Source organism: Euleptes europaea, chromosome 10 (genome assembly GCF_029931775.1).
Source record: "Euleptes europaea isolate rEulEur1 chromosome 10, rEulEur1.hap1, whole genome shotgun sequence".
Taxonomy (NCBI): Eukaryota; Metazoa; Chordata; class Lepidosauria; order Squamata; family Sphaerodactylidae; genus Euleptes; species Euleptes europaea.
Window position 1 is genome coordinate 36,909,313 of NC_079321.1, and position 13,466 is coordinate 36,922,778.

At 41.8% G+C, this 13,466-nt stretch overlaps 1 protein-coding gene across 1 annotated transcript in view; it reads right to left on the reverse strand.

Annotated features, from left to right (window-relative positions):
• The window catches only part of CSMD1 (CUB and Sushi multiple domains 1), a 439,588-nt gene that overhangs the window by 197,646 nt on the left and 228,476 nt on the right, over positions 1 to 13,466 (reverse strand). Inside the window, exons 22-24 of the mRNA XM_056856290.1 lie at positions 10,332 to 10,470; positions 7,152 to 7,339; positions 1,300 to 1,494 (exon numbers count right to left, since the gene is read on the reverse strand). Coding sequence (XP_056712268.1) covers positions 1,300 to 1,494; positions 7,152 to 7,339; positions 10,332 to 10,470 — 522 coding nt within the window. The remainder of the gene's footprint in view (positions 1 to 1,299; positions 1,495 to 7,151; positions 7,340 to 10,331; positions 10,471 to 13,466) is intronic.

Genomic DNA, 13,466 nt, shown 5'->3' on the forward strand with positions numbered 1-13,466 from the left:
GACCCCCAGCTTGCTGGGGGAGGAAGTGCAGAGTGGCTAGCCCCGGGATCCTTCATAGTCACTGTGTGGTTCCCTTGACACCTGGTGGAGAGAGCCAGCCAACAATCCCCGAACCAGGCATGCCGCAGAATGGCTCCACTCCCCAAGACCTCATAAAGAAGTCTTCAAAATGGAGGAGGCAAGCTCACAGGCACAGCCTCACCCCACAAATGGATCCATCCTAATGCCCAAACCACCATCCCAGCTGTAACAGAAAACAAAAATAGATGCAAATGACCCCCCACCCCCACCATAAAAACCAAGATACAAGAGTAGTTGGGTGGAAGAGATGGAAGAGAATGAGGGAAAGGGCCTGGCTACAGCCTGGCTAAGTAAGAGAAGGGCGGGGCGACCAACATAACAAGGGCATGAACAGGTACTCCAGGACTCCACGTCCTCTCCCAGGCCCACCACAGACACCTGCTGCTGGCTGGGCTGTGAGGCCCCTGCCTCTTCCGGGACACACACTGCTGGTCAGCAGGATCAGTCTCCCTCCAACCGCTCCCAACCCTGGGCCACAAATGCAACCCCAGGTGAGTCCAAGGCCATTGCTTCTGACAGTTCTCCCAACTTTCTGGTGGAATCTTCCAAGGGAAAAGGGAGCTGCAGCAAAGATCCATTACGTGAGAAGTGTTTTGTTCACTATCTCAAGAGATAACACCCCAAGTGGATAGATGGTTATTAAACATACACAGAGATACCAGTCTCCTGACTCCTCTACAGAATGATAAAACATTATGGCACATCATGTGGTTTGCTACTGACTGACAAAAGCCACATGGCATTCAGATAATTGCATTCTTGTAATGATCAGGCTTCAGGATTTTCCTGCCTTGAGAGAAAAATTCAGGAACTAAACGGTCACAAAAGCACAGCAGAAAAAAAAATTAAAAAGAGAAAATGAAAAGGGACTTAGTACAGCATACCAAGCCCTTCTTCCTTCTGAACTATACTGCCACATTTTGCTGGAGCACATTTTCATTTTCTTGTAACTGAAGAATTATTATTGCAGAGGGGTGTCAGTTTCTACCACTTCCTTCATTTTAAGAAGTGGCAGAAACTGACACCCCTCTGCAATAATAATTCAAATGTACTACTAGGCATACATAAAACCCTTAATATTAAACAATTCAATGGAATTATTTTACATAATTAGTCACCTTTTCTCTTTGCTTGCTTTTGTAGAAGGGGGCAGTAAAAGGAAATGGCCTGTCCTATACCACCGTTAAAGAAAGGGACATGTTCAGATTCAATACATACCATTACAAGTTGGTAAAACTCTGTTCCATGCAGGTTTTCCATCGACTCCAATCACACAGGTGATAGTGGAAGGATCAATAATCTTGTAGCCAGAATCACACTGGTAAGTAATACTTGAGCCAAGTTTAAAATCTGATCCAATTCTCGTTCCATTCATTATATTGCCTGGGTCAAAACAAGCTTCTCGTGGTTTTTCTAATTAAAAAACAAACAGGGAGAGATAAAGCATTAGGATGCCAGTCCACAAGTACTTGTACAATAACATGAAGGAAACAAATGGAGGTGCTATGAACACTAATCTTCATTTTAGTACTGATCACTCCACGTATGAGTAAAGTACGCCAAACAGAGAAGACAGCTAGGTAGGAGTGGATGCCTACTGATGGAAAAAGAGTCCTGTAAAATTGTTAGCAGTTGAAATGACACCTCCCATGTCCTCAAATCGACAGGTCCAACGGATGCACTTGCATGCTGTCCCCATAACACCTCAAAATTTTGGCATCAGTTTCACATACACAGGTTATACCCTCAGCTAGGTAATGCCTAGCTCAGCAGAAAAGAAGCTTAATGCAAAGCTTCAGGCTTGGACTACTGCAAAGCACTCTACTTGGGACTACCCTTGAAGAGTGTTTGGAGGCTCCAGCTAATGCAGAATGTTTTATCTAGGCTGCTGGTCAGGACCAGCTACCCGGATAATGTGACCCTGATATTACAGCCATTACACTGGCTACAATCCACTCCTGCCCCCAATTCAAAGTGTTGGTTTTGACCTTTAAAACCCTTCATGGCTTGGGGCCAGGTTATCTGAAGGATCGTCTTTTCCTATATGTTCCTGCCTGAGAATTAATATCACAGGGAGAGGCCCTCCTGACTGTCTGATCAATCAAAGAAGCATGGACTTCAAACTCACCTAGAGCCCCAGCTGTAACCAATACAGTTGAGGAAGTTTTATCCCAATATTGTGTCTGTGTGTCTTTGTTTGAGCATGCCTGGTTTGTGGAGTTGGGGTCCTGTTAGCCATCCCCAGCCGCTCCCCAGTTAAGCCCTGGGTTGGCAAACTTGTTTGGTGGATACGCAAGAGAGGGCCATTTCCGTGGCAGCCCACAATTATGGGAGGAGGTATGCCTGACCCCCTCACTTTCAATCTTTAGGAGGCAGTCAAAGATAGTTTTATTCAGGACTGCACTGGGTTACGTTTAACAGCAGTCCTGAGTAGTGATTTTAAATTTTGGTTTTAGGTTTCTAATGCATTTTATCTATGTTCATACATAGGGTTTATACATACATACACACACACACACACACACACACACACACACACACACACACATATATATATATATATATATATATATATATATATACACACACACACATACACACACACACACACCCTATGTGCCTTGTTTCCTCCCCCCCCAAAAAATTGTGTGGTTTCCTACATACCATAAGTTGTGAGGAATACAATACTATATAATTCATAAACATTGGCTTGAATCCACTGCAGCTTTTCAGTATCTTAAAAGATTTTAGCCCATGGATTGTGATTTCCTTGCCTTCCTCCCCCCATTGGAGCCCAAAGTGTTCCCCCAGGAGTAACTTTCAGGGGGTAATTTGGCCTACTGCAAGTGGGAGGAGGTGAGGAAGTCATGTTCAGTGAGAGGAAATCCTCCTTCTCCTTCCTGCATCCCTGAGGATCAGGGGTCTTTCAGACCATGATGCCATGTGGCCCATGGGACCATACTTAGAAGAGAGACTCAATAGGAATCACATCCTCTCTCTCTTGCACTTTTTCACTCTTGTGAAAACTAAAACATGAACTCATTCTGTTGGTACAAGTATGGGATCCAGCACCCTGTGCCAAAAATGGGTCACAACAAGTACAACGTAATAACAATTACACTACGAATACACTCTCAGGAATTCAGGATTGTCTTTAAAGAAACAAAAGGAAATTCTGCACACACAAAATAATTTTAACTTATATAAAATATTCACATTAAATTTAGGATTCATGATTTATTTTTCTTTGAATAGTATTAGAGTATGAGAAAAAAGCACTATGAAGGACATTGAAACACTACACCCATGTACTTGAAGAGGTTTTATTCCAAAAATGTATGCTTTAATTTCACTGCCTCCTATGCTTTGGGTGGATTATCCATCTTTTTATTGGTAGAAAATAACAAAAATTAAACACAGTGGGGTTTGAATAATACATAATACTTAAAGGATTAATCAGCATTATCTGTTTTGATGTTTGATACATAATTTGCATCATTAAGGTATAATTTTTCAAGGTTATAGCTGATGCATTTAAAATAATTTGATTATACAGATACAGGTATTTTATTGACAATTACAGGGAAACATTCTACACATTTATTAATGTCATTCAAATCTTTTGATTGGCAAGTGTTTATCTTACAGCACCTTTGTCTTGGCCATCTAAAATATTTTTTTAAAATGCTAAATTTTCCAATGTTAAGAGGCTAAACGGATGCATATATTTAAACATTAAATATTTTGCAGGAGCAGTGCGCTTTACAGAGCAATCCTAAGGAGGGGGCCGAAGGGGGAGAGGGGGTGGACTGACCCCTATGCCAGCATATTTCACAGAGATGACAGCATAAGGGTCATTTATGCCAGCACAAAGCCCCAGCGCTGCTTTTGCGCATTGGTGCAGCAGCATGGCAGCTGTGCTCTGGTGCATCTGTGACTCGGGGTGCTGTGAAAGCATAAAAGTGGGAAGTTCAGGAGGTGTGACATGTTAATGAGTTCCCTGTTCCCTTTTGGCCCAGGAATGCCCCCTTTTTCCAGTGCACCATCAAACATGGTGGCATAGCACATTGGCAGGCATGTTAAGTTTATTTTTACTGCCCCCACTGCTGTGGCCCCACCCACATGAACCCAAACGACATAGAATGCAAACTAAGGGAGGGACCAAGCCCCCTACCCAGAAACCAATGGCAGCCCCATTGCCCTTTAAAAACCCCGGCCAGGTCTCCCAAAACCTCAGAAGGTATGGCATGTGGCACAGGATGCTATCTGACAGCTACCTGCCAGGTGGACAGCAAGCGGCGCAAGCACAGAGCAGCATTTTACACCAACGCCCAGCTGGGAGAGCAAAGTCCACGTACTCTGTGGCTGACTTATCCTGGTTCAGAACCCTTACAGGTTCCTCATGCCCAGCTCAGCCCATCCCCCCACCCTGTTGTCCACATGGGTGGCAATCGAGTGGGAGCAGCTGGAGAGCTGTCAAGAGTAGTGGGAAGCCTTCGTCTGGAGTCAGATTCTGGATGGAAGGGCTCTTAGCCTCCATGATGGTGGCTGCCGGGCACCTGGAGTGGCTGCTTGCTTGTGGAGAGGCTGCTGGGGGACCTGTCAGCAGCACTTCGGGGGCCCAACCAAAAGCCCCCCTGCCAGCCCCCCCTCTGGCTCTGCCACAATCAGGGGTGGTGTGGGGGTTGGTGTGGGGGCACCCTCGGCAGAGTTGATGATCTGCTGCATTGCACAGTCACTGGTGAGCAGAAGGTTGTTGCAGCTGAACACAAGCCACTACAACCCCTTACCCTTCTCAGCTTTGTACACCCTTTGCTTCATGTGGGCACAGACCTGGCTGGGTGTGTGTGTAGGAGTGGGCAAAGAAGGCTGGAGCCATTACCAAGCCTGTCAGCTGTCCAGGGGATTGGGCTGACCTTGGTCCCTTAAGGGGGTGAGGGTGTTCTACTGATTGGCAGCTTGGCTCCCTGGCCTTGCACCTCTACTCTCCTGGGCTGGGTCTGTTGCTTGGCTCACCCTCCATGCCTCTGACCCCCTCATTGGCTGTGGCTGCCCTGTCCATCACGGCCCCACTCCATCCCCTACACTGCAGCAGGCTGCTGCCACACCACTGCTGGATACCGGCAGCCTCTAATTGTCTCTATTTTACTGCTGGCCATTGCAGAACTCTCCCCACAAGGAGTGGACTAGTGCTGCTGTTGTGCTGTTGTGTCACCTTCCAGGCTTTAGGATTGGGCTGCCTGTCACCTTTTCAGATAATATGAACTTCTTGACTACATTTTAAAAATGTCATATTGTTTTAGCTTTCTTTCTTCAGAGCTACGTTGATAACTCACAGCACATTCCTGACAAAAGTCCTCAAGAGGCCAAGAATGGGCTGTGCTGGTGTTGGGGGGCTCCGTGCCGGCATCCGGGCTACTTACGCCGGCGTTAGTGGTCTCCAGCCACTGTCGTGACAGCCTCGGCCAGGGATGTTGACGGGGCCTTCCTCCGGCATCCCACCAGCATAAAGGCCCATGCTGGCGTTCCAAGGAGCATCCCGGGAGGCGTTCCTGGGGCGTGCTGGGGAGAGGAGCTCTGGGTATGCCGGCGGCAAGAAGAGCGAGGCTGCACCTGCTTTTTAGCAGGCACAACCTTGCTATTCTCAATGTAGTGAAAAGCCCCAATTTAAAAGAAAAAAAGCTACAAAAAGGCTTTTTTCTAGCTTTCAGCGGGTGGGAAACTGCTTAGGAGGCACCGCAGCGGTGCCTCCTCCCTGCCGTCCCCGTTCAACGAAAGCTTAGGAATACACTGCAAGTTCTCTTGGAAGCATGCTTTGGGTGATTTCACATATTTCAGCTACATTAAGAGAGGGTTTCTACAAAAAATCTACAGCATTACCTTCTCCGTAAGCAAATTTAAGCAAAGAAAAACAACTAATGAGACAAGAGGAATCAGCAGGTTCATGGTATCCTTACAGAAAAAATAATTTAAAAGATATTATGCAAATGCATATCTTCTGATTGGATAGGAACAGCTGCCAGATAAAGCAGTAAGATCCTCATTTGATATAGCTGTTGAGAAATAAACAAACATGTATGCAAATCAATCCTGAAATAACTTGCACTCAAATGTGTGCTTTATTGGAATATATTAAGGGGATGTACACCAGTTCCTTGTATTGATCAGACCTTCCCTCAACAGCAGCCGCTATTTTTATATGGCACTAACAGAGCATAGGAGTGCAACCATCAAACTAACAAATGTGAGATGCATTTTATTGAACCACAGATATTTATGTAGTTGAATTAAAAATGAAAATTACAAAAAAGATTAAGAAGTTAATTTTATGGTTTTTGTAGAATTATACTTTGGTCTCACTGCATCTATAAATATAAAGTCTTCAGAAGGACTTGAAGTATGATTAGAAACATAGTATGATTAGAAATATTTCTAGACTGTCTTTGCTCACTAAGGTGGCCTCAAGGTGGTTTACAACATTTAAAAAGGAACTGTAAAACAATACATAAATTAAATTACCATCTACGGTATTGCACATTAAAAAATTGATGACAACAATAAATCTCTCTCTCAGAGGTGGCCATCCTGATCAACAGCAGTTAACCTCAACAGAAGGCTCTTGTAAGTAAAACTGCCTTACTTATTTTGCTACATAAAATCACTGGGGTTCCAGGTTGGGTAGGAGGAACAATGCTGCAATTAGAACTGGGAGTTCATTCTTTGGAAGCACAAGCCAGGCCTCTGCGCATTTCACATTTGGTTGAAGGTGGTCTTTGTCATTGATAAGATTGGTTATCTTTCCTTGCTGAGGGAGAACTCTAGTAGCAATCAGTATTTCTTGCTTCATTTGTTTACTAGCACTTGATATGTTACCATAACACTTGTACCAGTTTAATAGAGTCCCTGATATTTTAGTGGGATTATTCTAATTCTTGGATCCAAAGTTAGCTAACAACACAGAAGACCTGGAACAGTCTTTCAAAGTCCTAAACTTTATTTCAACAATGAACAGATAAAAAGATGTTATATTTTATATTTCAATGCAATGATATATATTTTGATAAATATACCTTTATATTCAATGGCAAATCCTGACATGCCAACAGAAGCATCACTACGAAATGCCAGAAACAGGCTATTGCCATTGCTCTCTATTCTTTCTGGAGCCTGGGAGCCTTGAAAACTGCCAATTAGAGGGCTGTTGGAATCTTCTCCTTCATAAATATGTAAAAAATCGTAGCTGGGTTCCATGTTGAAGCTGAAACAGAGAACCAAGAAAATAAGATATCTCTTCTTTGAACCAATAATTGATGTCATCAGTGTTCTGATGGTATATTTCTTCTAACACTTGTAATGTGCTGCATAATAAAGCATTCTTTTATTCCAGGACCTAAAACACCTGCATATTGTAAAATGTAACTTCATTCTGTAATTCATTTTCAGTTGTCACACAGTGATGCGTTTATGTTCAAAAAAATTTTCCTTCTTAAACTATTATATAGCTAGACATCTACGGTCCTCAGTTTGACTAAGGGAGCTTTGACTCCCAAAAGCTTATACTCCGAAAATCTTGTTGGTCTCTAAGGTATTACTGGATTCGAATCTAGCTTTAAGGTCTTCAGTGTTTTTCAGACACACATAAAAAGCTGGACAACTCCAACCTGAGTGCCCTGATATGCATCTGGAATTCCTCCGTATGCCAATACCCTTATTTTAACACATGAACACATAAAGCTGTCTTCTACTGAATCAAACCCTTGGTCCATCTAAGTCAGTATAGTCTACTCAGACTGGCAGCGGCTCTCTGGGGTCTCAGACAGAGGTCTTTCACATCACCTACTTGCCTAGTCCCTTTAACAGGAGATGCGGGGATTGAACCTGGGACCTTCTGCATGCAAGCAGATGCTCTACCACTGAGCAACAGCAGGTTCAACAGGTTCATGAAAAGTTGTGACAGAGTGTGCCTCCCAACCAGTGACCAACTGCCCTGTTCCTGGACAGGCAGGGACTAGTAGCAAACCTCTTACAATGTTCCCTAAGCAAACTTTCTCTTGATTCTCTCAAAATTCCTCCCCAAAAAAAAAAATCACCTGAAGAGAAATCTTAAAATTGGCTATAATTTTGATGCGGTTTCTCCATGTCCTCCCAATATTTGTTGGGGATAATCTAGATGTAGCACAATAGCAACAAAAGAGGAAAACCCACACAAGACAGTAGACTGTATCCAATGGAGCGTTTCCATGGATAGAAGGGTTTCTGTCAGCAGATTGAAACCTCTCTCTCCTCCCTTCTTCTGCATCTTCAAATTTCCCCTGAAATGCTTTTTCTGGGGGTTCCTGGTCCCATAGGAGCAACATTGGGGGAGTATTTGGAACTAGCAGGGGGGAAGTGAGAAAGTTGTGTTCTTCCAGCTGTGGAAACACTCCACTGGATCCAAGCCAATATACACTTTAAAAGTTCCAACACTTTTTTGAGCTGCATAATGCAGTAAATGACACACTGTGAAACAACAGAGTATGCTCCCCCCATAATTTTCTAGATTGAGGAGGGTTATTTCCTTGAAGAACATGGTTTGTGCTCAAAATGCTTCAGGTTATTTGGAAGTTTTGCAAATAAATATTGGTTTGCAGCATTTTGAGTTTTCTTCTATTTGTTGTGATTCTGAATCTGCTATTGTAGTTTTTAGTGAACTTCTCAAATAAAAACACAATGAAAAGCTGAAATATCACAGAACAACTGGTCACCTACTACAGAAATATACATAAAGTATACAGTGGCTTAGGACTAAAGAAAAAAAATGACCCAGGTATGTATGTGCTAACTATGACTCTAGACATGTAGGAAAATTAGCAAGAATTCTCCTGTCGACTTTCATGTGCTATGTTTGCCCAACAATTTATGGAGCAAGTCTGGGTGACAAGACACTTTATATATTTTTTAATTAAGATAGTGATTTCCAAATTGTGTGCTACAAAAGGGGCTCATGTATGTCATGGAAAACCTGAGCTGCTGTGTTAGATGAATCCACCACTCTTTGCCCATGTAAGCCATGAATTCAACCACTTGTCTCCTGGTTGGTCAATGCCAGCATGTGGGGGGGTACGAGCTTCCCTGGAAGACATTATAAATATGTCCCTGACTTCAGGGGTCTTCCCAGGAACACTGAAGGAGGCAGTGGTGATACCACTCTTTTAAGCCATCACTGGATCCTCTTGATCCAGCCAACTACCACCCAGTATGTATTCTAATATGTATTAATTGTGATGTTAGCCTCCCTGACCCCGACTTTGCTAGGGGAGGGCAGGATACAAATCATCATCACCATCACCATCATCATTATTATTGTGTTGAGGTCCTACATAGCACTTATTCCCTCCTTTTTCTGTCAATATATGGTTCTAAAAGAGAGAGTAGAAACATACTAGACACAAAAGAATCCCAGACACTGAACCACTGCCCAGAAAATATCCTGAATGGCAAAAGGGGAAGGCAGGAAACCTGTAGACAGTAATGACAGGACTAAAGCTTGATTACGAGGTGAACCCAGTCTGTTGAGAAAATATATAGGGGGATCTAGTACCCCTGTTTTGAACAGTTTAAAAAGCACAGCTTTGAGTACACCTAAAAGGAATTTATCTGACAGATGACATAGAATCATCAAATTCTGAAAGTCAATTTGCTAATTTAGCACTATTAAAGAAAACAAATTAAAGCATTTTTTAAAAAATTCCTAATGTCACATATGCTCCATGAGTTCCGAACTTCATATAACTAACCAGAAAAGAGATCTTGGGGTCATTGGGGATAATTCTATGGAGAAATGTGAACGTAGTGTGCAGAGGCAGAAAAAAGGCAAATTTCACATTAAGGATTATTAGAAAATGAAATTAGGATTTTGAAAAAGCTATTTAGCCCAGCAAGTGAAAGGTAACTTTTACGTTTGAAGGCAGGTGCTGGGTGAAGTGAAGGCCTTTACACTTCATGGCCTGCAAATGGGAATCTGGCCACTCTTGGAAACAGAATGTTGCCCTAGATGGATGATCCAGCAAGATGGTGTTTATATTCTTGTCTGCTTTTATGTCATCATATAGCAGTGATACAAAATGTACTGATATAGAGGCTGAAGGACATAGCTAGAAAAAATGTAATTAGGAACGCTATGAAGTGATAAATGATGTAATTTTTAAATGTGACATTTTAAAAAAAATACGTGCTGCTGTTGAAGAAAAGCATGGCTTGAGAAATGGTACCTTTTGAATATCAAGGCAATGACAAAATCAGGGTTTACTTTTATTCTCCAGTCACATTCCTTCCCAGGAGGATACGGCTGTGGGTAGTTTGGTGATAAAATAACACCTGCTGGGCCTGTAAGATTTCCACCACATGCAGCTGTCACAAAACACAAAAGAGGGAATAGGAAAGTAAAACTCATCGCATGCCACACTGAGCTATTGTAAAAGTAATTTGAGATATATATTCTTTAGTACCCAAATTTTTTGGGTTACCTTATTATCAGCGAATTTTTGTTCTATAGTCCCAGGAACAATAAGAACTCTCCAGCAATAGTAATTGCCCCCAACATTTTCACTTCCCAATGCTAGCAATGCCCCCTCCTGACATGTATACATAGATACTATACATACCTTCAAAAGAAATAAATACAGTGTGTTAACAGAATGTGTGGGTTTCTGTGTTCGTTTATTTATGTTGACTTCCAAAATGCACTGTCAGTTCAGTGCATGAACAAATAAAACAAGTGAAATAAAGCCTGCAAGGCAGCACGCTAGCAGCTTAAATCACATTGAAGAAAATAGGACCTAGCCTTTGGGCTGGTCACCCCATGGAGCAGAATTAAATGGATTGTACCTCTTCAGACTGTAGGAAAGAAATATTACCAAAACATTTTCACCCAAACTCTCTGGTTTGGGAGAGGAAGGGCTGCCACCTCTAGCCTGGAAAATTCCTGGAGATTTGGGGGTGGTGACTAAGGGGGCACAGTTTAGAGAGGGATGTGATGCCAGGGAGTCCACCAGCCAAAGCTGCCAGTACCCCACGATGGAACAAAGAGTGACCATCCATAAAATAGGTCAAATGTAACAATCAAAGTGTGAGTAACAAAGGAGAAATTTTGTATTAGTTAAAATCAGGCTAAATATGACCAGGGGGAGAGAAATGCTGAAATAAACATTTTGAAGTATGATATTTTGTAGACATTCACTGATTGCTTAGACTTCAAATTTTAACATAGCCTAGCAAGTTTCACCCGGAATGATTTTCATAATAAAGATTTACCACAGGAAAGGTTATACTTTTGCCAGACATTGAACAAACTTCTCATGACCAGAGAACCCCGCATAGCAAGATCTTCATCATTTATTTGGATTATTTACACCAGTGGTTCCCAACCTTTTTTTGACCAGGGACCACTAGGACTTTTTTGTTCGGTGAAGGGACCCCAAGGTTCAAAATAAAAATTCCGAGAATTAGAAAATAAACTTTAATCATAACTGTTAGTTAAACATTAAACTTAGAATAATATTTGAATATATATATTTTTATAATAGAGAACTTTTAATTGAAAATATTAATTTATTATGGGTTCAGAACTTTGTTTTGCGGACCTTAATTTAGTTCTCGCGGACCCCTGGGGGTCCATGGACCCCTGGTAGGGAACCAGTGATTTACACTAAAAGGGCCGTGCAATAATTGAGAGATTATTAACATCTTGCTGTAATTGAGAAATCTGGCAAAAAAAATTATTTAAAATTCTGGATTCTATCTCCCTTGTAGCAAAGAAAACACATAAAATACTTTTGCTCAATTAAGAAACATGTTCCCAGTACAAAAACCCAGGCACTAAAAGGAAAAAGCACAATTGTTTGCCTGCTGGCAGGCAACTAAATCCACAATCATGCACTTAAAATTAGGTGTCTTTTTAACAGATACCAAGCACCTACAATTCACACACTGAAGAAACAATAGTAATCAATGGAGCCCAGTTATTTTGTTTAAAAATAGATTGAGCTCCTTTGGTAGTGAAGACTCAAACATTTTACAAGTCTTCCGATGACTCAGCCTGAGGTAAAACCCATGACTGTTCTCAGGGAAGTCGTAAAGTGTTAATGCAGCAAAAATAGACAGGAATGGCTGTTGACAACATTCAGAATACTAAGAAGAATGATTAAATCCCAGCTATCCTCAGCATACAATAATGCAACTTTGTGAACATTTTAGAAGCTGTATTTTATCATGTGTTTACTAAGCCTCTGAGGCTTCAAATACAGTTGTTTGTATGATAATGAAGATTTTAACCTGCAAAGCTTTCAAGGTTATTTCTTCTGATTGAAATGTGTCCATGCCATTTCATCATAATGTTTTTCTTCAGTGAATTTAACATTTTTTTAAAAAAAAATACAGAAAAGCAAAATAAAAAGAAGTAGAAACCTTCACCAAGGTGATTTACAGCACTATCCTAAACAGAAGGGTGCCAACTCTGTTTAAGATCTCACTGTTATTTTATATTTGCAACAATAGCAAGTCTGCTCCTCTCTCTCCATTTCTACTGGCCAAACTCTACATGTTTATGAGTATTGAGCTCCACTCCATTCATGCTTCTGGAATTATGGACCTTTGCTACTGTTATCCATTATCATAAAGTTAAATCATTTTTAAAGGGATGCAGTAGAATAGTGGAAGTCTGCTTTGAATGCAGCAAGGTGGGATATAAATGTTTAAAACAAGAAATATCTTATCTCACTCTCTTTCAGAACCAGGTCAAAGAGTAACCTCATCCAAAAAACACAGGGCAGTATCTGTTTAGTGAAACAGGTAACTGTTAATAGAGTAAAGCCGTCCTCAGGTTTGCTTGTTTTAGGTGGAACAAGCAACAGTTTGCAATATTATGCAGGGCATAAGCATTAATAGGATTCTACAGCTAGCCTGATCCCGTCAGATCTCAAAAGCTAAGCAGGGTCAGCCCTGGTTAGCATTTGGATGGGAGACCACCTAGGAATACCAGGGTTGCTGTGCCGAGGAAGGCACTGGCAAACCACCTCTGTTCATCTCTTGCCATGAAAACCCCAAAAGGGGTCGCCATAAGTCAGCTGCAACTTGAAGGCACTTTACACACACACACACACACACAGCTAACTAGCTGTTTGGAGAGTACCATGTGGATGTTAAGTGGCTGACATTAAGAGCACATGACCACTATCAAATTCAAAAATGTTGTAAATTTCTCAGAATATAATAGGGCTCTTCTGCACACTCAACTTACTGTTGAGTTTCTTTGCAGTCGATCCAGAAGCATTGGAATTGGTTTGGGAACTGTTGTTCCACACTTCTGCCCTCCCTCTGGATTTTCAGTTGTGGAGTCAGATTATTTT